This window comes from Pantherophis guttatus, chromosome 4 (genome assembly GCF_059756535.1).
Source record: "Pantherophis guttatus breed Tessera chromosome 4, ASM5975653v1, whole genome shotgun sequence".
Classification (NCBI taxonomy): Eukaryota; Metazoa; Chordata; class Lepidosauria; order Squamata; family Colubridae; genus Pantherophis; species Pantherophis guttatus.
In genome coordinates, this window is record NC_142066.1 from 27,768,491 (window position 1) to 27,794,748 (window position 26,258).

Below are 26,258 nucleotides of genomic sequence, written 5' to 3' on the forward strand. Positions count from 1 at the left end.
CCAGGCTTCTGTGTGTATTTTTATTTGGTTTCTGGTTTTATTTGCAAGGTTGGTATAATGTTTGGTTTATTGTGAAAGATCACAGTGAGGAATTATAGCAGGGGTAAAATCCAGCAGGTTCTGGAGAACCAGTAGCAAAAATTTTGAGTAGTTCGGAGAACCAGCAAATACCACCTCTGGCTGGCCCCAGAGTGGGGTGGGAATGGAGATTTTGCAGTATCCTTCTCCTGCCACAACCACCAAGCTACGCCCACAGAACCGGTAGTAAAAAAAATTGGATTTCATCACTGAATTATAAGATGGAGATTTTTATTGAAAAAATCTGCTTAGTTGTTCCTGTTTTAGTTTAGCCATTGGGTATAATCCAATACTGGAATTTTAAATTCCACAATTTCTAATTTACTTCTATGCTGGCTGGGGAATTCTGGGAGTTGAAGTGCACTCGTCTTACAGTTGCCCAGGTCGAGAGACACTGTTAGAGGAACCAATAATTGAACATAAGAGCCTGCTTTTTGATAAATATATCATCTTCGTGAGGGGTTTGTTTGGAAACTGCCAGAACAGGATTGGGGCCAGCTTCCACGATTCTACTAAACAAAAGGAACCCCAATATTGTCTAGGAATTCAATGCCAGCAAATCTGGAGGATCCAGACTGGCAAGAGGCTGCGCTGTAAGTCTTTTCCTTAGCCAAGAAACATATTATAATCCATGGAGGGCAGTATAAAAGCGCATATACTGCAGCCATCAAAGCTCCTCTGAGAGTTATTTCCCAATTGTAATAGTTTTTATTATCAAGGCTGCACTACTCCATAGACACTTTAGGGAGAAACACTAAATATGCAGGTAGCAATCATTGCAACCATAATCAAATACTAATTAAATCAAATTTTGTTTTTATTGTACACTATGATTGCCCTATTTTGGACAATGCAGCCTCTACCTTGTTTTTGTGGTTCTCATCTACTTATTACTATCCAGTTACAGGTAGTTACAACATCACTGAAAAAGGTGACTTATGACTGTTTTTCACACAACTGTTGCGGCATCCCCATGGTCAGGTGATCAAAAGTCAGGTGCTTAGCAACTGACTCATATTTATGACGGTTGCAGTGTCCCAGGGTCATGTGATCCCCTTTTGCAGCCTTCTGACAAGCAAAGTCAATGGGGAAGCCAGATTAACTATAGCAATAGCACTTAGTCTTATATACCGCTTCATAGTGCTTTACAGCCCTCTCTAAGCAGTTCACAGAGTCAGCATATTGTCCTCAACACTCTGGGTCCTCATTTTACCGACCTCGGAAGGATGGAAAGCTGAGTCAACCTTGAGCCCGTCAGAATCAAACTCCTGGCAGTGAACAGTGAGTTAGCCTGTAATCCCGCATTGTAACCACTGCACCACCACGTCTTACGTTCACTTAACAACTGTGTAACTAACTTAACAACTGCAATGATTCACTTAACAAATGTGGCAAGAAAAGTCACAAAATGGGGCAAAAGACAACTGCCTCGCTTAGCAACAGAAATTTTGGGATCAATTGTGGTCGTAAGTCAAGGACTACTTCTATTATCCACTACGGTTGTTCTTTCCTCCGATATTGGAATTGCTGTTTTTGGAATTTGGCAAACTATGCACAGACTAGCCATTCACAAATGCTAAGCCTTGCTAGCTCTGATAAAATGGATTAAATTTGTATTTATTAATTAGATATAGAACCTGACCTTTGTTCAAATGCTCAAGAAGATGATGTACATTAGAAGATGAAGGCAATAAAACTTTCCCTCAAAGCTGTACCCAGAAGCTATATTAGTGGCCTTCCCATTCTGGAAAAGGCAAAAAGAGATTGGTATCAAAGGGCCTGTGGCAAAACCAGAGGCGGGCGTCACATAATGTAACAACTGGTTCGCCCAGCACCGAAAATGTGACATACCAAAAGGATCCCTCCAGCATTCTATTCTTAGATTAGAAAAAACTTTCATGTCTTTAGAAAGGCTCTTGAATAAACATACCGGTTATGGAATAAAAGGATCTGTTCTTTTATGGCATGGAACCAGCAAATGGTAAAACTAAACGTACAATTTTCTCAGTGGAAAGGCTAATGCTTTTTTATTGAGATACAAATTATGTTGACAAGGGTAAACAGTGAGCTGGCCAAATTTGTGAATGATACTAAATTATTCAGGTTGGTAAAAATTAAAATTGATTGTGAAGAGCTCGAGAGAGATCTCTTAAACCGGAACAACGGTCAAAGGGCAAAGTAGTTTAAGTAATGGTAATGTGAAGCATTTTTGGAGCAATCTCTTCTATCAGCACATCACAATGATGGGGACGATCTGCAACTACTGAGGAAAAAGTTGCCGGAATCATAACGAATAACTTAATGAAGATGTTAACTCAGCAACTAGCAGCTGTGGAACAAATGCACAAATTCCATGCTTGAAATCACTAGGAAAGAGATGGCAAAAATTAGAATGCCCTCATTACAAATCAATTGTCCACCTCTGGATCTCAACATCCAAAAATGGATCTATAGTAGGAAAAAAATGAAAAAGAGTAGAACTATCTTCTCCAGAAGGTTTGAACATCTGAAAAGGTGGATGGACTTAATTGTAGTGGTAGTAGGTGCACCATTGGAAGACAAGATTGGGGATAGATCGTCTTGAAGAAAAACTACGCAATCTCTTAAGAGTCAGTACTGACTTGATGGCACATAATCATCATCAGAACTATTGGGTCTCACTCCTTAGCTTAGAAGAAGGTATCTGAAGGACACAAAGTATACAAAATAATGTCTGGTGCGGATAAAGTGGCCAGAGGAAATTCCTAACGCACTGGGAGATTTAGAACATATGACATTAACTACTTCACACAACACATAATCAATGCATATGTCAACTGGGGTGGCTCATAAAAGGGGATTGTGAGGCTTCAAGCTCTGGTAGAAGAGCTTGTAAGAAACAAAATGCTGGATTAAAATGGCCCTTACCGATGCAGAAAGGCTGTGATAATATTCTTAAGAACTCCTATCATTTCCAGCCACTATGAATTTGTCATTTAGACTTGACTAGACATGTTGCTGCTATGTTTATAAATATTTAGTCTCTCTTCATTTCATTGAGTGAGCTCTCTTACAAAGTCGTGGACAAATAAGTAGTAACTAGTAATCAGCTTCATTGGAGGGCAACTTTAGATATTTTGAACTAAACGCTTATTTATATCCCAGATTTAGTTTAGGACCTTAGGAAGGCATACAAATCTCCCACAAGCTCAACCTAAGAATTCCGGAGGGAATGTTGAAGTATATCTGAGGAAGATAAAAGTCACATACATAGCCTTGTATTGTCCAAAATCTCAAAGGAGAAAGTTTGGGCAAAGTGCTTCTTATTGCTTGTCTATTCTTTAGTGTACCACTATAGCTACCTTCTTGCTTTTGTCCTATCTGCAAACTAGATGAAGATATTTGCTTTTGTATTGATAGTTTGCTCAAAACATGTGAAAGGAAGGCAGTTATTTGAATGACCCAAAATACCCGATTCCACATAATCTATGGTTATAAAGGTGGTCCTCGGTTCACTTAGTGACTGAAGTTACAACGGCACTGAAGAAAGTAACTTAAGACCATTTTTCATATTTATGATCATCGTAGCATCCTCATGGTCATGTGATTTACATCTAGATGCTTGACAACTGACTTGTATTTATGATGGTTGCAGTGTCCCAGAGTCACGTGATCTCCTTTTGTGACCTTCTGACAAGCAAAGTCAATGGGGAAACAGATTCACTTAACAACCATGTTACTAATTAAACAACTGCAGTGATTCACTTAACAAACGTGGCAAGAAAACCCGTAAAATGGGGCAAACCTCACTTAACAAATTTCTCACTTTAACAACATGTTTTGGGCTCAATTGTGGTCGTAAATTGAGGACTTCCTACGTATACTCGCTGGGAATGGGATTTCCACTCAGAAGCTGAGATCAATGTAGCTTAGTCCCAGACAAATGGTACTAGATGAGTACTTCAACATTAAATCTCAAGTGAAGTTTTAACAATGATCTTTCTGGAATCTAGGGCACCATCAATAGTTCTCCAATTCTTAAAGACAGCATGTGTAGAACATAGTTTAGTAGTTTAAATTAACTACTGTACAGCCAGCCTTGTATAATTGTATTATCTATCTATCTATCATCCATCCATCATCTCTCACCCACACATACATCTGTCTTTCCATCCATCCATCCACCCACCCATCATCTCTCACATCTATCTATCTACCTATGTACCTTTCTATCTATCTATCTATCTACTCACCCCCCACCCATCTATCTTCTACCTACCTACTTACCTACCTACCTTTCTATCTATCTATCTACTCACCCACCCACCCATCTATCTAGCTATCTTCTATCTACCTACCTATCTACCTTTCTATCTATCTCTATCTACTCACCCACCCACCCACCCATCTATCTAGCTATCTTCTATCTACCTACCTACCTAACTTCCTATCTATCTATCTATCTATCATCCATCCATCATCTCTCACCCACACATACGTCTGTCCATCCATCCATCCACCCACCCATCCATCATCTCTCACATCTATGTACCTACCCACCTACCTACCTACCTACTCACCCACCCACCCATCTATCTATCTATCTTCTATCTACCTGCCTACCTACCTTTCTATCTATCTAACTACTCACCCACCCACCCATCTTCTACCTACCTACCTACCTTTCTATCTATCTGTCTTTCTATCTATCATCCATCCATCCATCATCTCTCTCACCCACACGTCTGTCTGTCCATCCATCCATTCACCCACCCATCATCTCTCAAATCTACCTACCTACCTACCTATCCACTCACCCACCCACCCACCTATCTTCTACCTACCTACCTACCTACGTCTCTCTCTCTCTCTCTCTCTACCTACCTACCTACCTACCTACGTCTCTCTCTCTCTCTCTCTACCTACCTACCTACCTACCTACGTCTCTCTCTCTCTCTCTCTACCTACCTACCTACCTACCTACGTCTCTCTCTCTCTCTCTCTCTCTACCTACCTACCTACCCATCTAGCCAGCTATTACACACGCGCATTGTACTGCATATTCCTTCACGTGCGCCGCCCTCCCGCCTACCAGCTCAGTTCAAAAACTACATTTTTTTCTTCACTTCCTGATAAGAGGTTTTTTTTTTTTTAAAGAACGCGTCGTTCTATAATACGGCTGCGCGTGGAACCCGAAGGAGCGACGCCATTGGCTGAAGGGAAAGGACATCAAGAGTCAGATCATTGGCGGCCAGTGGCTGTTCTGAAGGCGTGGCTGGAGGGGGGTGGGTACGTTTGTGAGAGATTCCGCTTCTGATTGGCTACCAGTTCGCCGTGGCCCTAGAGAGCATTAAAAAGGTGAGTGTTCCGTGAAGTCGTGGGTGAAACCTTTAGGAGGGCCTGAGCAAAGTAAAGCAGTTACGTGGCATGTAACCGACCTGAGACACTGGAAGGCTCAGGCCCTTTGGGGCAGGCGCTTTGCATTGGTAACTGTGGGTGGCGTGTTGAAGCCTGAACTGACTGCGGAGAGAACTGTCAGCTTCCGTGTTTCTTGGTCTTTTTTTTTCTATTACAGTCTTGGGGGCTGTAATAGAAGCACATATATTAAGCCAGAGGTCTTCAAACTTGGCAGCTTGTGGACTTCAACTCCCAGAATTCTCCAGCCAGCATAGCTATTCTGGAGGATTCTGGGAGTTGAAGTCCACAAGTCCTAAAGCTGCCAAGTTTGAAGACCTCTGTATTAAGCACACGGGGGTGGGGGGGGGAGCCTATTTAAGTATTGTAGCTAAAGAAATGCTAGTCGGGTTTTCATTTCGCAGAAGAAAGTCTGAGCATCAGTTTTGATTTTTTTATGATTATGTGCCATCAAGTTGGTGTCAATACTTAGCAGACACAAATATAGATTTTTCTCCATCGAGATCTATCTCTAACCTTGGGTTTCATGTCTGCCAGCCCCACTCCCTCAAGTCCTGCTGTGCTGCCTCATGTTGGGTGCGGGGGGGGGGGAAGGAAAAAAGGGTATTCCTAGGAGGAATGAGTGGGGTGGAGGTGTATGCCAGGGGTATATATTCCCAGCAGGGTCACCCAAAGTATGAAGGTCATCCCAGCTGCCCACTAAAGCAACCAGGCATCTACTGTGTTTTGGGCAGCAGCGATATAGGAAGATGCAGGAAATGGATTATTACTTTAGGGACAACAGCAAATGCAGCAATTTATACTGCACAGGAGAAGGCAGAAATTCCTATATTTTTTACCAAGACAACTGCACGAATAGAAAATAGTAAATGATTGACAATATAATGCCAGATGATGGCCATCTCAGGTTGGATAGCATTCAACGTGTTCCTGAGGAAAAGCTCTTGGTTAAAACATTCTTAAGGATGGTGGTAGGATTGCATGTGGGATGACTCATAAAATAAAAGTTAGATTGTATTAGTTCAATCTGACTCCCTTTATGTATCAATATGAAAGTCTGTTTCTGTTAACATTCATTAGCAAAAATATGGAAAACTCCAGAAAATCTCAAATGGAGCAATTATGGGACTTGAAGTCCAAATTATGAGATAGTTACGTGAGAATCAGTGTGATGGAGCAGTTCAGGTGCTGAACCGGGAGTGAGGAAAACCAGTTCTAATCTTCTAATCTTCCCTTAAGACAGTTATTCTCTCACTCAGCCCTAGACTGGGAAAAAAATTTTTTTTAAATTACCAACCCATACTGGACCAGTGTGGCAGCTTATGATCTATAATTATCAGGTAAGGAGCTTTTAATCCTATACTAGCTTGAGTGAGCTAATAATAATTGTGAAGCTGCCATGAATTACTTTGGAGTTGAGCAGTCTAAAAATATTTCAGGATAGAAATCCTGAAAGAAAGTTTCAGGATATTCTAATATCTCAATCTGGTCTCAGCTTGGAAATGTCCCTGGCACGGCTTGGAAAAGTGGTTCCCAAATCAAGCATCTTGTTCCTGTGTGACATGCAAGAGAAATTCCGCCCCAACATCAGCTACTTTCCTCAGATTGTATCTGTGGCAGCTCGGATGCTGAAGGTAAACACTGGAGGGTAAGGACAAAGAAGTTTGGCACGGCCTAAGAGACAGGAGAGAGAGAGATGAAGGGATAGGGGAAGAAATTATTTATATCACTAAATGGTTTTGATTGGGTACCCAATCAAAGTACCCAAAGTACAGAAGTTCAGGATTCTAAATATGGGTTCAAGAATTCATTCAGGTATTACAAGGAGACCATGCTTTAGCTATTAGGGACGTTACCCAGCAGGTTCCTCTAAGACTGAGTCTAGTCCATAATTTTGAGGTAGATATTGCCCAAATTTTAGTGACTCTTGGGAGCTGTTTGCAAGAATGTTTTGTTGTCAATGTTGGCAAAAGCAGGCATCACAACATGTTTTGCCAAGTGTCATGGTAATGATAAGGTGCCTAAGCAATTGGTTCTTTGGGATCCAGAAGACAATGAAAATTCCAATAAATACAGGGATTTTAAACTCTATTATTAACTCGAGCAAACAGATGTAAAAGCATAAAAAGCATATGGTATATACCAAGCAAAATATTACCAACATTTCTTTCAAGCTGTCAGGAGCTCCTTAATAATGATAGCAGAGATGTCCCAAGGGTGGCCAATTTCCATGGTACCTAGTGCCAGGTTCCATGCTGAAGCTCCCAACAAACAACAAAACCCCCAGGTTTTTATCAAAGCGTGGCACCATGATTTCATGGCCCTGCTATGGTCAGGTGATTGCAAGACCTGACCTTGAATGGTGGTACATGACTCTGGGATGGGAATCAAAAGCCCCGAGACTTTCACTGTGAGTAGAGAGCTATGTGAAGATCCAGCAAACAGGAATCAAAAACAAACAGGCTAGCTCAAGAAAGAGCTCTAAACCTCTAGGCTTTTTCTTAATATGAAAGAGAAATCAAAATATGTCGCTAAATTCCTCAAAACAACAATGGTCTTCCTGAGTGCCACTACCCAAGTACTTACTTGGGTGTCCATGAAAGACGGGCCCTTAAGGCAAGGCTAAGGTGTCTTGTGCAATTCCTTAGATGGACACAAGGGGTCAGCATAAAATCAGCATCTGAAAAGCTCACCTCTCCATCTAAACAATCTGGGAGTCCAGCTTGTTTTCACCACACCCATCCCTAAGGCCCTGTTCTGTCTCCCCACAGGTTGCCAAAGCTCTTGAAATATGCACTGTGGTCACTGAGCAATACCCCAAAGGTTTGGGTCCAACAGTACCGGAGCTGGGAGCTGAAGAATTGCCCAAATACACCAAAACATGCTTCAGCATGCTTATCCCAGAGGTGGAAAAAGAGATGGCATCTGTTCCCAACTTGAAATCTATACTTCTCTGTGGGATCGAGACACAGGCTTGCATCATGGTATGAGATCAGGAACCTGGATTTTGAGGGTAGAGGAAAAGAACTGATGCCAGGGTAGATGGGCTACCGATGCAGCTATTATCAATGTACCAATAGAAGAGAATATTTGTAGCTCATGGTTGAGCTGTGAGGTTCTTGATGCTTTTGGAGCTTGGTTTCATCAGTGTTCAGCAGAAAGCTAATAATAACTCAGTTCCCCTCCTATTGGTGCTGCAGGGGGGGTGTACGATAACATGCCGTGGCTAAGTCGCCTCAGCCAATTTGTCAGTCAACTAGCTGTGGCCAAGTCGCTATGACCAACTTGCCGTGGTACAACTCGCTGCAAGACAAGAGTTGCACTAATATCGAAGAATAGAATAAAGAAAGAAAGGATGCCAAAGAAGGGACAAAATGAAATATAAATGATGAACTTTTAAAATAAAATAAAATAATTTTAAATAATTAACCTGAATTGTTGAATTGTCCCACAATGAGTTGACCATGACAAATTGTCCTGTGGTGAGTTGGTTGTAGTGAGCTGATCATGGTGACTTGGCCATAGCAAGTTGGCTGAGCCGAGTTGTTCCATTCCGCTTTCAGCGAACCCAACTGCATGTGTATATGGTGGTGCTTAAGGTCTTGGAGTAAACATGGGAGATTCAAGTTTAAACCACCTTTAGGTCTCAAGTGTTTGAACTAGTCTTGCTAAGCCATTATTCTTTGCAACTTGTTATGGGAATCTGCAGGAATTTGCTTCTTTTGTAAAAAATAACAGATAAAGCATGCTGCAAACTCTGCTCCAGGGCAGAGCTTAGAGCGCAATATGGTTTTAATCGTTGTGCCCCACCTCCTGTGGACCCAGCTGCAAAGGGCTATTGTACAGTTAGAAGGAAGAGAGGTTCCTATTTAAATCACCTTGTATTCCTGGAGGGAAAAGTGGGTTAGAAGCTTAACAGGCAAATAAATAGAAGGTCTATAGAGGTCAGGATTATCGGTCTTGTTCAAATAAGCCAGTAGCTTTTTTTTATAGAACAGGCTAAACCACAGTTTACTGAACTAATTATCGCTGATGGATTCACCAGAGGAGTAAACTGTAAACCATGCTTATAAACTATCCTATCTAGGTTCATATAATGTACAGGTAGTCCTCAACTTACAACCATTCATTTAATGACCATTCAAAATTACAACAGTGCTGAAAAAAGTGATTTGCACCTGGTCCTTGCACTTTAAACCATCGCAGTGTCTTTGCAGTAACGTGATCAAAATGTGGGTGCTTGGAAACAGCATGTATTTTTGACAGTTCCAGTGTCCCAGGGTCATGAGATCACCATTTTTGAACTTCCCAGCCAGCTTCTGACGAGCAAAGTCAATGAGGGAAGCTGGATTCACTTAATAACTGCAGTGATTTGCTTAACGACCATTGTGAAATTGAGCATAACTCATTTAATGACGACTTCAGTGATGAATGTGCCAATCCCAATTGCGGTCATAAGTCCAGGGACTACCTAGTGTAGACAAACCAACAGAAGAAATTATACATAGCTCTGTTAGTTTCTTGGTGTCACTGGAGGTTTTTAAGAAGAGATTAGACAACCATTTGTCTGAAATGGTAGACGGTTTCCTGCCTGAGCAGGGGGTTGGACTAGAAGACCTCCAAGGACCCTTCCAGCTCTGTTATTCTATCTATTCCATATTTTGATCTAATGGGTTGAGCATACACAGCCACATAATATGACTTCTTTGGTTTTGCCTCTGCATGTTGTGTGAATCTGGCCACCTAGAATTTATTCAGCACACTATGGCTAAGCAAGCTGTGCTTGCAAGTGTTGTTTGAAACCGGCATTTAAGTGCCAGAGTAAAATTGGGAAGACATCCATTTCTTCCTATCTCTGAAATTTTAATCGATGTAGCTGGTCTGGAAAATACAGGTAAGCCTTGACTGACAACAGTTCATTTAGTGATCATTCAAAGTTACAACAGCACTGAAAAAATTGTAGCATTCGCCGTGGCCACATGATCAAAATTCAGATGCTTGGCAACTGGCTCATATTTATGACCATTGCTGTGTCCCAAGATCATGTGATCCCCTTTTGCGACCTTCTGATAAGCAAAGTCAATGGGGAAGCCAGATTCACTTGACAGCTGGATTGCTAACATATCAACTGCAGGGATTCACTTAACAACTGTGGCAAAAAAGGTGGTAAAAATGGGGCAAAACTCACTTAATACATATCTCACTTAACAGAAATTTTGGGCTCAATTGTGTAGTTTCAAATCCTGAGGAGCCTGGGAGGGAGTAAAGCAAAGCACTTCAATTTTTTTTCTCAAGTTAGAAGGCCAAATAATGTACAGGTAGTCCTTGACTTACAACTATTAGTTTAGCAACCATTCGCAGTTACAACAGTACCAGTGGTAGGTTTCAAAAATTTTTACTACCAGTTCTGTGGGCGTGGATTGGTGGGGGTGGCAGGGGAAGGATACTGTAAAATCTCCATTCCCTCTCCTATCCAGGGGAAGGTTACTGCAAAATCCCCATTTCCTTCTGATCAGCTGGGACTTGGGAGGCAGAGAATAGATGGGGGAGGGGCCAGTCAGAATTTTTACTATCGGTTCTCCGAACTGCTCAAAATTTCTGCTACCGGTTCTCCAGAACTGGTCAGAACCTGCTGAAACACCTCTGAACAGTACTGAGAAAAATAACTTATAGCTGGTCCTTGCACCCTTCCCAGCCAGCTTCTGATAAGTTAGGTCATGCTTAATGATCATGTGATTCATTTAACAACTGCAGTAATTCGCTTAACAATCATGGCAAAAGTAAAATTGGATACAACTCATTTAACAACTGTCTCGCTTAGCCATGGAACGTCTGGTCTGAATTGTAGTAGTACGTTGAGGACTACCTATAGAACTTAGAAGTAGGCACAAAGCTAATTTGTTCCTTTGAATTAAAGGAGAAGCAGCAAAGCTGCTTTATATGCAGGGAGCCAGCTTACCACCAGTGGGTGTATTCACGGTGAGAATGAAGACCCAGCATAATCATCTCCACAACACAGTTAGTACCAAACACCCCAGCATTTCTTAGCCCAGAGGGCCTGCTGACTGGGCAATTGTGGGAGATGGTTGAAGAACTGAAAGAGTTGCAAAACCCTGGGAGTGGCAGAGTTCTGAAGAGTGCCACCACAGGAATGATTGCTGTCTCATAGAAACTGAAGGCAGTTTCTTTTGATATTTTTTTTGGATCCAGAGTACTGCCTTGGATGCCATGGAGCGAGGCCTGGACGTTCACATCGTGGTGGATGCTTGCTCTTCTCGCAGGTGATCAGTGGGATGGATGGGGAGAAGAGTCCAACATCGCCCCTTCCATTTTCCTCATGTCTTTCATTGGGCTCTTTTCTTTCTGTCTCCCTTTCTTAGCCAAGTGGACAGGATCATAGCTCTGTCCAGACTGCGTCAGAGTGGGGCCTTCCTAACCACTAGCGAGGGACTTATCCTGCAGCTTGTCCGGGATTCAGCCCACCCGCGTTTCCGAGAGGTAATTATCTAAATTTCTTTGCACACATCCAAGCTGCCGGCTTCATTCACCTGCTTCAGTTGGCCAGTGCCTCTCTATAAATGCCCCCCTGGTAAAGCAGTGAGATTTAATCAGCTCAGTGTGAAGCAGTCCCACTGATATCAGGAGCAGCCATCTTTGGTGGTATCCCAGCCACCTTTACACAAGCAGGCTGGAGCTGTTTCTTTTTTTGACAGGGTTAGTTTTTTTTGACAAAACTACAAAACCATAGTGGCTTGGTCAGGATCAGCAATATCATGAGCAGATGATGGGAGAACATATTGTTCTTGTACGTTATTCTATTGTGTCTCATCTCATGGTCTCCCTGGCATAGAGGAGGAGAATGCTGTAAGTAGTTACCAGAATTCCTAGAGAAGCCTGTTGTGGGGCCAGTCTAGGCTTTTGTCTCTATCTAACTGTAAAGCAATTTGGTTGACCAAATGAGGTCAGCTGATCAAAGCAAATCAATGTGAACAAACCAGTTCTGTGTCTCCGCCCAAGGGAATGTGGTCTGGCAGAGTTAAACCAACCTTTGCCTGGGAGTACATTTTTGGAGAAAATAAGAACTATATTCATCTTTCAATAGACTCATTAGGCCAGAAACTGGATAGCACTAGTCGGAAACTATCAGACTTATTGTAAATGTAATAGTATATCCCTTCAGTCACAATGAACATTACAGTTTTGGTGAGAACTTCTGGCAGGGTTCTGGGGAAATCCATGTTTGTGGATTTTGTGAATTTCTGCTGGCTTGAAAGAAAGCGAATCAGATAGCTTCCGGATGATTCTCCAGCTGTTCCCCCCCCCTTTCTTTTTTAGATTCAGAAATTGATTATGGATCCTGCCCCTGACAGTGGCCTTCTGCCCCTCATAAAAATGCCAAATCCTCTTTTCGGTTAGCCCAGCTGCTTCAAGGATGATCTTCTACTAAAGCACCTTCAGTGGTTTCATCTGATGTCCTTGTCCTTCTCAATGGGAAGGAACGAAATCAAGATTCTTCAAGCTGACTTTAAAGAGGAAGATGAATTATAAACCAAACCAAGAAGCTGCATCAGAACTGTGATCTTTCTATAGTTATGCAATGAGATGGTTGAAAGAAGGACTGGTAATATTTTGACCTGGTCTTTTTTGATTAAGAAACATCAATTCTGCCTCCTTAGCTCATGATGTGAATCTTAGTAATGTGTACAAATATATATTTAATTTGCACATTTTATTGTGACAGTTCTCTTGTGAGGGTGTATAAATAATATCTGGAATTGTTTTACACTTTATGTCTATGGAGAACCTCAATCATTCAGATGGTTGTCCCAAAGGTGCTTTTTCAAAAGGCAACTGGGCTTTGTTTTTCCTTGAAAATGTTTCACTTCTCATCCCAGAAGCTTCTTCAGTTTTGACTGCTGAACAATCTTCTTGGATGAGAAGCGAAATATCTTCAAGGAAAAACGAAGTCCAGTTGTCTTTTGAAAAAGCACCTTTGGGTTTTACACTTCAGTGCAGATTTAAGAAACAAGTGGGAAAGTAAGCAGGTGCTAGATTCATACATGATGCTTTCTTAAACTACAGTTTTGGAGTGGTTTTAGTTAACTGCATTTTATTGAGTTCGCACAACATGTAATGTAAGCATTATGACTCAAATCTAATGTATGAATCCAGTTTACTTCTATTGACAGAAAGACAAGTACAAGTAGTCTTTGACTTATAATAGTTCATCTAGTATAGAGGTCTTCAAACTTGGCAGCTTTAAGACTTGTGGACTTCCAACTCCCAGAATTCTCCAGCCAGCTATGCTTGCTAGAGAATTCTGGGAGTTGAAGTCCACAAGTCTTAAAGTTGCCAAGTTTGAAGACCTCTGATCTAGTGACTGTTCAAAGTTTACAATGGCACTGGAAAAAGTGACTTATGACCATTTTTCACTTATGACCAAGGCAACATCCCCATGCTCATATGATCAAAATTCAGATGCTTGGCAACTGACTCATATTTATGATGGTTGCAATGTCCCTGGGTCTTGTGATCATCTTTTGCAAACTTCTGACAAGCAAAGTCAATGGGGAACACAAATTCACTTAATAACAATTTCACTAACAACTGCAATAATTCACTTAACAACAAAATGGGGCAAAATTCACTAAGCAAATGTCTTAGTGACATAAATTTTGGGCTCAATTGTGGTTGTAAGTCAAGGACTACCTGTAGCAGTGCGCAGGAAAACAGGAATTTGTACAGGTTATCATACAATCTGAAAAAGTCCTCCCTTTTTCTACTTCCATAACTTTTGAGTCTACTCACAATCACGAAAGCTAAAAATGTGGATTTATTTAAAAACAGATCCTCACAATTTCATGTTAGCCCTGCGATTCATGCTGTGTTCAACACAGTGAAATGTGTATTTTGAGGCCCTAACAATTGTTCAAATTTTCAATAAGCTGCAGCTGTATTTTTTAAAGAAGCTTACTAACTTCACGTGCAGAAATTATTAAGTTAGGAAGTTTCCCTTCATTTCCTGAGAAATTTCAACTGCTGATTTCTGGATACCAAAAGCATAACATTAGTGGCTGCTTTCAATTGTGAAATAAAATGGGTGATTGTTTCACTCTCCAGGCCCACATTTTGTCGACTGGCGGCCCCCAGGGGGAGAGCATTTTCTGTGAGGGCACCCACCATCTGGAACGAGCTCCCCCCAGAGATACAGAAGATTCCGGATCTGCGCACTTTCCGCCGTGCCCTCAAAACATTCCTGTTTCAGCAGGCCGGCCTGGCCTAACTTTCCCTTTATATTGCTTTTTGATTTTATTTTAAACTGGGATATCTTGAATTACCTAGGACCAGAATGTTTAGTATATTTTAATTGGTTTTTTTATTATTAACGTTTGTATTACATGTATTTTTATCGTTCGCTGTTCACCGCCCTGAGTCCCTTAGGAATAGGGCGGTATATAAATTTAATAAATAATAATAATAATAATAATAATAATAATAATAATAATAATAATAATAATAATAATAATAATTTTGACTCTAGTCTAAAACAACATTTCTCAACCTTAGCAACTTTTAAGATGTGTGGACTTCAACTCTCAGAAGCCAGCAGTCTGGGGAATTCTAGGAATTGAAGTCCACATATCTTAAAGTTGCTAAGGTTGAGAAACCCTGCTCTAAAGTCACATTTGATTTACATAAAATCTGTCCAAGTCAAGCATAACCATGGGGTGTCTATGGAGATTCTCAGTCATCCAGGGCATTGTTGTTCCAAAGGTCCTTTTTCAAGAGGTAACTGAACTTAGATGTTTCACTTCTCATCCAAGAAGTTTCTTCAGCTCTGACTGGATGGTGGGGAATGGAAGGATTTATTATACTCCTCGCAGACAAGAGGAGACAAGAATCTGCAAGGAGTATAAATCCTTCCATTCCCCATCACCCAATCAGAGCTGAAGAAGCTTCTCGGATGAGAAGCGAAACGTCTTCAAAGAAAAACTAGAAAGTCCAGTTGCCTCTTGAAAAAGCACCTTTGGGACATCACCATGGGAAAAGTACATTATTTTGACAGGAAAGGCTTCCAATCTATGCGGCCATCATTCCATGGTGAGCAGGAAAAGAAAAAATGTTTGCTTCTGTCCCTGTTGTTGAGACTGCTTTAACTGACAGCGTCAGAGCAAAACTCTGTGCATCTCTAGAGGATGCAGGAAAGTTAGTTTTCTGGATATGGAGCATAATTGCTACCCTTCAAGCAGTTGGATAGTATTTGAAGACTAATCCAAACTCAAGGATATTTTTTTTAAAGTCATATCCTCGTAGGAGTCCAGATTTGATCTGTCTAACTCTCTTCATCCTCTCCCCCCCCCACTCCTATTTCCGGTGACTGTCCCTTTAAGACCCAGGCTTCCCTTTCTGCTCCCCATCACAACACCAGGGACACGTGCCTCCCCGCGTGCTTCCAAGGCTGAACTGTCGCCTTTTTTCCCCTGCCGCCTTCCCATTGGTTAAAACTGGGTCAGGCTCCTCCCACCATGTCTCCTCCCATTGGTCAAATCTAGGTCAGAGCCCCACCTGCCCCATGGCAGACGCACATGACAGAAGAAGCAGTGGGTGGGTGGTGGGGGGGAAGCGGTGTTTGCAAATCTCACGCTCTCGGGCGGCTGGTTGGTGGAGAAGGGCTCGCGAAGCTCCGCCCACTTTCGCTGCCCGGCTCCTCCTACTTTTGTGGGAAAAGGAGGGGCGAATTCGGAAATAGTTGCGAAGTGCTTTTTGAGGAGTAACTCGAGCGATATTTTTTTTTTTGCAATTTTATATCTGCATCTATCCGTCTATTGCACGCGTCCAGCTCAAATGCATTGGTTCCCTTCTGGGGGAAGCCTGCATAGGACTCCGGAACGGATCGGGATCCGCTTTCGGTTTCTCCTCCTTATTATAACGGCGATCTGGCAGAGAAGCAGGTGCGAAAATCTCGGACTCCTTCATTGCCCGGTCGAGAAGACGCTTTTCCCTCGTTGGAGACCGCGCACTGCTTTTTCCAGTGCTTCTAGGATTTAGCTGGAGGAGGAAAAGGCGAGTTGATCCACCGTTTAGAGGGAGTAGGATCTATTAAGTGAAGGGATCACATCACCGAGCCTTTTAGACTTGAGAGAGGGGGAAAGGCTAGGGCTTCGGAGAAAAACCTCCGTTTTTCTCCGAAGTCATTAATTTTCCACCAAAATAAATAAATAAATAAATTTTTAAAAATGTGCTATACAACCGATTTCCCCCCCCCGCATTAATCATCCTTAATTATTGTTTCCTGCTTTAAAAAAAATAAATAAATCTCTCCCACCCCAGCCTCCTCATCTCCAGCAAGATCCTAACCAAGATCCTTCTTGGTGCCGACTGCTTGCTAAATTTGGAGCGGGGCAAAGCGGGGGCCGTCCGCCTGCGCCCTGGAGGCTTATTTGGAGGCTGGAGGTGGAAGGAGAACGAGAGAGGAAAGGGGGGGTGGGGTGGGGGGAGCAAGCGGGAAAGAAATATTGGTGGGGGTGGGGGTGGGGGTCATCCAGGTCCTGAAATTTCCTTCCCTTCCTGAGCATCGTCGGTGGATTTTCCTCGGGGTCTAGTTCGAAGCTTGATGCTTTTGCTGTTTTTTTTTATATATATATATCTCTAAAGTCGGGACACTTTGCTGGAGATCGTGGGAAAGAGAGGAAGAACCCACGTCGGTGGTGGGCATCTCCTGGAGTTAACTCGCAGCTGTCACCGCAACCTTCACCATGGCCCAGGGCAGTCCGGCACCCAGTCTCATGTCGTCTCCTCCTCTGGCAATCGGAGGCCCCAGTTCCACTATGGTCAGTCTCAAGAGCCTCCTGCAAGGACCGGTCAAGAGTCCTGAACGCCGGGGGACCAAGGATCTAGGCTCATGTGAGTGATTTTACACCCCACCCCACCCTGCCCCCACCGCCTGCAACATGCCAGGTCTAACCAGCATTTGTGCTCACAGCCACACAAAACATTTGCTGCTTTCTAACTGTTTCACCAGTACACAATGGAGGGATTTGATTTGTTTGTTTAGAAATTGCTAAAGCAATTTTTATGTGTCTCTATGTAGATTATCATCTATCATCTATCTGTCATCTATCTACTCAATCAGCATTCTAGCTAGCTAGCTATATCAGATAGATATCTCTCTATCTATCTCTATCTCTATCCTATCCATCCGTCTATCTATCTATCTATCTATCTATCTATCTATCTTTCTATCTTTCTATCTATCTTTCTATCTATCTATCTAATCTATCTGCCTGCCTGCCTCTCTCTATCTCTCTATCTCTAATCTATCTGCCTGCCTGCCTGCCTCTCTCTCCTTCTCCCTCTCTCTCTCTCTCATCTATCTGCCTGCCTGCCTCTCTCTCTCTCTCTCTCTCTCTGCCTGCCTGCCTCTATCTATCTCTCTATCTCTATCTATCTATCTATCTATCTATCTATCTATCTATCTATCTAATCTATCTGCCTGCCTGCCTCTCTCTATCTCTCTATCTCTAATCTATCTGCCTACCTGCCCCCCCCTCTCTCATCTATCTGCCTGCCTGCCTGCCTGCCTGCCTGCCTGCCTGCCTGCCTGCCTGCCTCTATCTATCTATCTATCTATCTATCTATCTATCTATCTATCTATCTATCTATCTATCAATCTATCTATCATCTCATCTCATCTACTATCATCCATCATGTAGTTGCTAGGAATCAAAAACAACTTTGGTGGCACATAATCCATCAACTATATATAGAATTGCTGCTAGTTCCATTTTACAGTTTGGAAACCAAGAGGATGAGCCCCTCTAGAGGGAGAAAGATTGGCCATATTTGCAAAGCATATTTTCCGGATATGAACCAAATCATGGTTTATTTAACCCATTTTTAAATGGGCTTGTCCCACTTACTGAAGCATGAACTTGACATGGCTGGCCAGGTTGCACCACACATTTGATACATTATGTTTGGCTGGTTTGTGATTCAGTGTGCCTGTGGGAACACGGAATTAAAGTGAGGGTCTCCTCTGGGCCCGTATTATTTTTTATCCACCATTTGAACCTTGAGAAGCCTTTCCCAAGTATTTCATTTTAATTGTTCAAGTGTTTTCTGCCTAGGTTGCCTGAGACATGCCAATTTCATATTATGGATGCAGTTTATAATAATTAGGGGTCTTATGTCACATTAAAGATAAATGGTATCAGTTTGTTATGGGCTCTCTGTGTGTGCATGTATCAGAGGGAGAAGAGGGAGGGGGGAGTGAGGGAGGGAGAGACCCTATAATAAATATCATTCCAGCTGTCACTCCATCTTGTTCGTTTTTCCTCCTGACTACACTGATTTCCCAATCTCCCTGCTCATTTGGGATTCTTTGCAACATTGGATTGTCTTTTCCATCCCAACCTGGCCAATCTCTTTTAAAGTAACAGGAATGCACCAGTGGTAAAGAGGCCGCCTTGCTGTGGTTTTCTGCTTGCTTTCACTTCTACCTTTTCTGCCATCTGGATTTGGGAAGAGGAGGGGGGAAAAGGAGCAGAGGGAGTGTTGCCATTAATGCGGTGTCCTCATTTCAACCTGCCACTGTTACTTCCCCTTTTTGTTCTGTTTCCTGTACTGTGAATTGCAAGAACAAGATTTGTGTTCAAGGAAGATTCTTTTTCAAGAAATTGCTTATAAGAGCTCCTGTGCCTTCCGCTGTGCATAGAAGACGCAGCCCTGTTTTAATTTTGATGGGATCATCATTTTTAATGAAGCTTTGGAGGTGGGGGGGGAGGTTGTTCTCTCATAGCTTTTGGCTGGGAGGGGCTTAGATCTGAGAATTCCACAGGAGAGCAAAACTCTTGTAAATAGGATATGGTATAGTAGGTGGAGTTAGACACATAGGACTTCGAAGTTGCCCTCCTCGAACCTGGCACCCTTCTGCTAGAGTGGACTGCAGGAGTGGTTGGAGGGGGAGGACGGGGGGAGTTGTAGTCCAATCCATATGAAAGATGCTTGCTTTTGGAAGGCTTTGGCCAAGATGTAGGTGGGAGCCAGGATTTTCAAAGATCAGGATGGGGGGGAGTAAGAGGGGAGAGAGAGGAATTTCCAAACCTAAAACTTATCCTAGTTCTCCCCATTCCCTGTAATGACATCTTTAAGAAACACTTGCCATGTCTGCTGTTGCAGTTCCTTCTTTTTTAAATGGATTTTTGGAATTCTAGTGTTGTGTTTTCTAGTTCAGTTCCTCTCATGCAGTGGCTCTCAACCTGTGGGTCGGGACCCCTTTGGGGTTCAAACGACCCTTTCACAGCTCCCCCCGGAGATACGGAGGATCCCGGATCTACGCACCTTCCGCCGCGCTCTCAAGACCTTTTTATTTCACCAGGCTGGTCTGGCCTAACCTCTCCCATTTTCTTTTTAATGTAAATTTTAATTTGTTCTTAACCTGGGGTTTTACATTTGTCTTGGGCTAAATTGATTTAATTCGATTTTACTTCTGCTCTTAAATTTTTGTATTCTATGTGTTTTATCTTGTGCCTGTTCACCACCCTGAGTCCTTCGGGAGTAGGGCGCTATATAAATCAAATAAAATGAAATGAAAAAAAAAATGAAAAGGGGTCGCCTAAGACCATCTGAAAACACATATTTTCAATGGTCTTAGGAATAATTTTATGGTTGGGGGTCACCACAACATGAGGAACTGTATTAAAGGGTCGCGGCATTAGGAAGGTTGAGACCCACTGCTCTAATGCCTCACAATGCAGCAGCATCACAGAGGGTTTTTAAATATATATATATATATATATATATATATATAAAAATGGAAGGTTTGTGGTGGTGGTGGGGAGTATCAGGTTTTCAGGTGGGGAAATGGCTGTCATAGTCTCCTTGCAGGAGGGGGCCAGGGAAGGATAAGCAGAGAGATCTTCGATTTCTGATCTGGGAGGGGAAGAGGGGGGAGGGGGGTCATCCTCTTTAAGACCCTCTCAGAGAGAAGGTTTGGGGAGCCAGGATTCCTGGAGTTTTGCTGCTGGAGAAATGCCAACTCGTCAGGGTTTTCCAGAGTGATCCATCAAGGGGTATTTCTGTACATCCGCGTGCATACACACACACATACACACGCTTACATCTGCTGGCTGGCAGCAGTAAATCCCTTAAAGCTGCACACAGCTCAGCCACGGGACACAGCAGGAGGGAACGAAACGTGCTGGCGTGGAGCTTCGCCCCAGGAAACAATCTCTAAGACTTTTCACACGAGCAATCAGACAGCGGGCGGGCAAGGGAGGTGGGGGGTGGCAGCAGCCTGGATATTGTGGGGACAATCAGGGCATTTCCAAGGGTCAGCAAACTCCTCCCCCCGCAAAGAAAAAGAAGGGGGGGGAAGAAAAGAAGTGAGGGAGCGCCTTCTCTCCAAGAGCCGGCATTTATATTCTAATTTAGCAGTCAGGATGGGAGGTGGACAGAAAGATACAGACAGTGGGTATCTCGGCATAGAGATCATAATGTGGGGCGGGCAGCTGGTAAGCCAGATCAAGGTTTGAAGGGTGCCAGTTGGATCTCTTAGCCTACCTGGACCGAATCTTCTATGGGCTCACCTCCTCCCCTTTTAGTCCTTATTTAATATTTGTTTTCCTCCTAGCTGCAAGACCCTCATTAAGACAAGATCCCTGTCTACAGAGGAGAGACCTTACATGTTTTAAGCCCCCCTTCCTCCAACAAGTGCATTGGGATGCCTGCATTGGGAGACATATTCCTTCACGTGCGCCTCCTTCCCCTCCTCCCCTCCCCTCCCCTCCCTCCCCCTGGATTTCAGGAGCTGATGCTAACCTTGACCATCCGTATTAGCGTTCAAGGGTTGTTGATGTTTTTTTTTTCTTTCTGCCACGTGCATTATTTTATGTTGCTTTGGAGAGCATTCTGCGCTCTGGTTTTTTTGTGTTGTCTACGTTTGCTAGCTGTCTCGATTTGCTTCTGATAACTCCAAGGCTGCTTGGCGCAGGCTTCTGTGCTTGGACGTTTGATTATTTTCGTTTTATTTGAGTTATGGTTGCATCGAGCTGGCTGAGCTTGGGTTCAAAATAATAATAATAATAAAAAAAAAACATTTTTTTTGTTGTTGTCTACATTCGCTAGCTGGCTCCATTTGCTTCTGATAACTCCAACCACTGGGAAGGCTGCTTGACGCTGGCTTCTGTGTTTAAAGGTTTGATTATTTTCGTTTGGTTTGGGTTAGGACTGCAGCAGGCTGGCTGAGCCTGGGTTCAAAATAATAATAATAATTTTTTAAAAAATTGTGGCGTTCACTCTGCTTGGTACCACAGCCTGAATATTGGGCATTAGCTATTTCCCTTCTCTGTTTCATTATATTCCTTTTAGCAATTGATCCCCAAATATCCTGAGCCACATTAGTCACAAAGCTAGTGTGGTTTGTGGGTGAGAGTATTATGTGTCTCCCAAGCTAGGATTACCAGATGGTTCTGTTTACTGTACATATGCCTAGGAATAATGCAGGTTAAATATATTGTGTGAATTCAGCCTTGAGTTACTTTGTATTCTGAAACAGTTTTCACCCCTGCAATAGCTAGTGGGGCAGAATTAGAAAACAAGGCTCACATGCTGAAGTCCAGCTTTAGATATTATGTTAAATTGGCCGTGGGGAAGCAATTATGGGAAATTTTGGGGGAGTGAGGGAGCAATTTAGGAGGTAATTTTAGTGTCACACAGGAAAAATCTTTGTGCTGAAGAGCCAGGACTAAAGGCAAAGGAGGAATGGAGACAAAATGTTTATCACTTTTATTTTCCACTGTATCATTCCCCATATTTTAAATAATATCAGCAGTCTTATTTTTATATCCTGTTCTTTCCCGAGGTAGTTCATTATTCCCATTTTACAGATGGGGAAAACTGAGTCTTTAAAAAAAACAAAACCGGCCATGGATTGCTCTGATGAGTCCTCTGACTGGGTCAAGATTTCATCCAGCAGTTCATAATTGCCAGTTTCAGGTATCTGCGTGGGTGGATCTAGACATTGGAAGAAGAGAGGAGAAGGAGCAGGAGAAAGAGGGAGGGAGGAGAGAAAATATTCCAGGATCAATCTGTATGGGGCATCTCTTCACAATTGGGAATTGCATGTGGGTTTAATCTAGTCATGGGGCGTTGGGAGTGACTCGCCCAGTTTCGGGGCGCCAAGTTGGTGTCGCCACAGCCCATCAGCTGGGCCTGGACTTCTCTTCCACGTGTACGGGCAGCGTAAGAGTTCAGGTATGGAGCACCACTCCCAGGCCTGTCTGAACCTCATCGTGTGGGTTGGGCACCTGTAAAGCAGACAACCACCTAAGCTTCCAGAGAGCTTGTGATTTGTGGAGGGAGCACAGACAGCTAAGGTGCAGTGGAGAAAGGGTACGGGGGTGCTGGTGTATGTTTATGTGTGCGCGCAGGTAGGTAGATAGTAGGTGTCAAGTCAAGGAGGTCTGAAGAAATGTTTATATCCTCTCCCACTCACCTCCTGGCACTATCCTCTATTTTAGCCCACTCATGAATAATGATCTCTGCTGTCTACTGTAAACACTGGGGCAACCAAAGGGCAGTGTTAATGTGATGTGTGTGTGTGTGTGTGTGTGTGGTGGTGTTGGGGGGGGGGAAATGGATCCCTTTTGTCCCAGATTTAGGCACTAGGCAGGAGCAGATTTTTTTTTTTTTAATTTGATTTCTATGCCGCCCTGAGACTCAGGGCGGCTTACAATGTGCTAAGCAATAGCCTTCATCCTTTTGTATATTTATACAAAGTCAGCTTATTGCCCCCACAATCTGAGTCCTCAATTTACTTACCTTAGAAAGGATGGAAGGCTGAGTCAACCTTGAGCCTGGCGAGATTCGAACCTGCAGTAATTGCAGGCAGCTGGTCTTAATAACAGGGTGCTTTAGACCACTGTACTACCAAGGCTCTTCAATTGAAGAGATTGAATCCTATCTTGGTGGCGCAGCAAGACTGAAGTGCTGTTAAGTAGCACCAGCTGCCTGCAATTACTGCAAGTTCAAATCTCACCAGGCTCAAGGTTGACTCAGCCTTCCATCCTTCCGAGGTAGGTAAAATGAGGACCTGGATTGTGGGAGCAATAAGCTGAGTTTGTATAAAAAAGAACACTGCTGGGGGGGGGGGGCAAAAGCCCTACTAAGCAGGTATATACAAAAGTATGAAGGCTATTGCTTAACGCATTGTAAGCTGCCCTGGGTCTCCGGAGAAGGGTGGCGGCTAAATCGAACCAATAAATAAATAAATATCTGAACCTAAGTCGGTGGATTCAGGGGCTAGACTGCTCACCCAGGCATAAAATCCTGCTTTTGCCATACTTTTTGTTTTTGCCCTAGATTAATGGTCTGGGGTTTGTGTGTCTCTATTAAAGTCACTGAGAAATGTGTTCCTTTGAAAGGCCAGCTAGAACCACCTTCCCGGCTGCCTTCTCTGAGCTTCAGGCTGGCAGGCTGGCAAGGAAGGGGCAGCAAAGGAACAGGAGCACTGATGAAGCCGATCAGATATGGCTGAGTGCAGCAGGGGTCAGCTGGGGTAAAGCCGCGCTTGTATTTTGCTGCTGAACAACAGGCAGGCCTTCGGGGCGGAGAAAGTGAAGGATAAGTCCTGGGCAGATTTCAGCAGTTTTACACTACAGATATGAGCGATTGCATTTTACAGCCTCAATGAGCTACAGTTGTCCTTGCTTCTCAGTCCTTCATTTTAACCACAACCATAGATTAGAACGATTTTAATGAAACGGCGGTCCCTGACTGGAGCTTCCTCGCTGCCAGATAGTTAAAAAGCTAAATAAAAACACATGATCCAGCACAGTCAGATACATGCCCAAGTCTGCAGTATCAAAACAAAAAACAAAAAAAAACCAAACCCCAAAACCCCACCTTAGAGCAATCCTGCAAATCCTGGAGAAGATCGACACAATTGCAGAAAGATAGAGGGAAGATTTAGCATCCCTAATTTGTTACTTAGGAGAATGCAGAATCTTTCTGATCTAAAAACCTTTTTCCGTTTTTAATCTGAAGCAAGTTGCTTCAAGGGTGAAGCAGGCTGTTCTGATCATTTGGGATCCTTCCAAATTCAGAACAGAACTGATTGAAACAACATGATAGAAGCAGGTTTTTGAACCCGAAACAGATTTTCGCATTCCACCTTAAAAAAAGAAACAGGTCGAATTTTTAAGGCACCAGCTGCTGATTAACCTGGGGGAAACTTCATTTTGAGTTTGTATGAAGCAACCAAGGGGATCAGAGGTAGAATGTGGAACAGCGTTATCTACAGCAAATAGTAGACATGGAAGAATACCAACATGTGCCTGGTGACACCATCACACAGCTGCCACCCTTTATGTGTTTGCATCCTGACATCTGATGCAAGGGTGTAAGTTATGGTGTTTATGTGGTGACTTCGCCTGCTTATTCAGCCCCCCCCCCCCAATTTGTCCTTTTCCCTCTCCTGCAGACACTCATACATATGGGATTATTAGTTGGCATAACCACTTTAAAACTTTAAAAATCTTGGAATTGGGGTTATATAGTGTGCCTCTGATTTTATCGGTCTCTGAAAAGCAGCGTTTCCCACCATCAGCAACTTTTAGGAAGTGTGGACTTCAACTCCCAGAATTCCTCGACCAGGATGCATCTTAAGGTTAGAAGCACTACTATACAATTAGAATAGTTTCCAACAAAGCCTTAATTAGAAAATGCAGTGGGTAGGTGGTTTCAGTCTAGGTAGCATAAATGGCAGCTGGTAAATACTTTGACTACCACTGCCAGAATTGTTGATCAAGAAACATTCTTGACTATCTATTCATGAACCACCTGCATGCATGCAAGTGAATATCAGGAGAAACTAAAAAACAACGAAAAGATAAGGAAGGCCATAGCTGAGAGGTGGTGGGTTTCTCTTTGTGGGCACTCAAGCTGAAGCTGAAAGGCCATCTGTTCAGGAGCCTTTAAATCTGGTCTTTGAACGGAACAGGCAAATGGATGGCCTAAATTAATCTTTCCAAGTCTTATATTCTAACATCAACCCAACTTTTTCTTCCGCTGAAATAATGGAGTTACTGAGGCACCTGTAAAAATCTTTGCTGTACAAGTAATCCTTGATTTTTGACCACCAGAATTAAGCCCAAAATTTCTGTTGTTAAGTGAGTCACTTGATAAGTGAGTTTTGCCCCATTTTACAAACTTTCTTGCCACAGTTGCTAAGTAAATCATTGCTGTTGATAATTTAGTAGTATGGTTGTTAAGCGAATCTGGCTTCCCCATTGACTTTGCTTGTCAGATCCCATTGCAGGATCCCATGACCATGGGACATAGCAACAGTCGTAATATGAACCAATTGCTAAGCATCTGAATTTTGATCGTAAGATCTTAGGGATGCTACAAAGGTTGTAAGTGTGAAAAATGTTCGTAAGTCACTTATGTTGTAACTGTTGTAATTTTGAGTAAGTCACTAAATAAACTGTTCCAAATCGAGGACTACCTGTACAGTTATGGTGATTATCGGCTTGGAATGATTATTTTACTTGACACTTTACAAGTCTCCCCACAGCACACTTTAATCCCTGTAAGTAACTTGATGGTACAGCCATCCCTTTGATTCAAACAGACCTGTGCTAAGTGTAATTTACTTAACTTGCAAATTAGAATAACGTAGTGCCAATTAGTTTATATTTTTTATTTATTCATTTATTTTATTTTATTTTTGAATTTGTATACCGCCCTTCTCCTTAAGGACTCAGCCACATAAAAACATAGAGTAC

General features: G+C 42.8%; 2 protein-coding genes across 5 annotated transcripts in view; both read left to right on the top strand.

The window, feature by feature from the left end:
• The first annotated feature begins 6,973 nt into the window (after positions 1 to 6,973).
• On the top strand, positions 6,974 to 13,199 carry ISOC2 (isochorismatase domain containing 2). The gene is made up of 5 exons (XM_034419551.2): positions 6,974 to 7,106; positions 8,244 to 8,456; positions 11,683 to 11,753; positions 11,853 to 11,970; positions 12,808 to 13,199. The coding sequence occupies exons 1-5, from the start codon at positions 6,975 to 6,977 to the stop codon at positions 12,886 to 12,888; spliced, it is 615 nt and encodes a 204-aa protein (XP_034275442.1). The 5' UTR covers position 6,974; the 3' UTR covers positions 12,889 to 13,199.
• Positions 13,200 to 15,432: 2,233 nt separating this feature from the next.
• Positions 15,433 to 26,258, top strand: part of DBP (D-box binding PAR bZIP transcription factor) — a 34,881-nt gene continuing 24,055 nt past the window's right edge. Inside the window, exons 1-2 of one of the 4 annotated variants that reach the window (XM_034419549.3) lie at positions 15,433 to 16,536; positions 17,128 to 17,376. In XM_034419549.3, coding sequence (XP_034275440.1) covers positions 17,229 to 17,376 — 148 coding nt within the window. In that variant the 5' untranslated portion in view covers positions 15,433 to 16,536; positions 17,128 to 17,228. Of the gene's footprint in view, positions 17,377 to 26,258 lie in introns of all 4 variants that reach the window. The other 3 variants (XM_034419548.3, XM_087891837.1, XM_034419550.3) reach the window with 3 other exon arrangements.

What these genes read in the sequence shown, in the direction of transcription:
- ISOC2 (XM_034419551.2), top strand. Translation starts at nt 6,975, where the DNA reads ATGTCCCTGGCACGGCTTGGAAAAGTGGTTCCCAAATCAAGCATCTTG. An exon ending in TGGCAGCTCGGATGCTGAAG is followed by an intron (nt 7,107 to 8,243) that starts GTAAACACTGGA and finishes GTCTCCCCACAG; the next exon opens with GTTGCCAAAGCTCTTGAAAT. An exon ending in CCCACCCGCGTTTCCGAGAG is followed by an intron (nt 11,971 to 12,807) that starts GTAATTATCTAA and finishes TTTCTTTTTTAG; the next exon opens with ATTCAGAAATTGATTATGGA.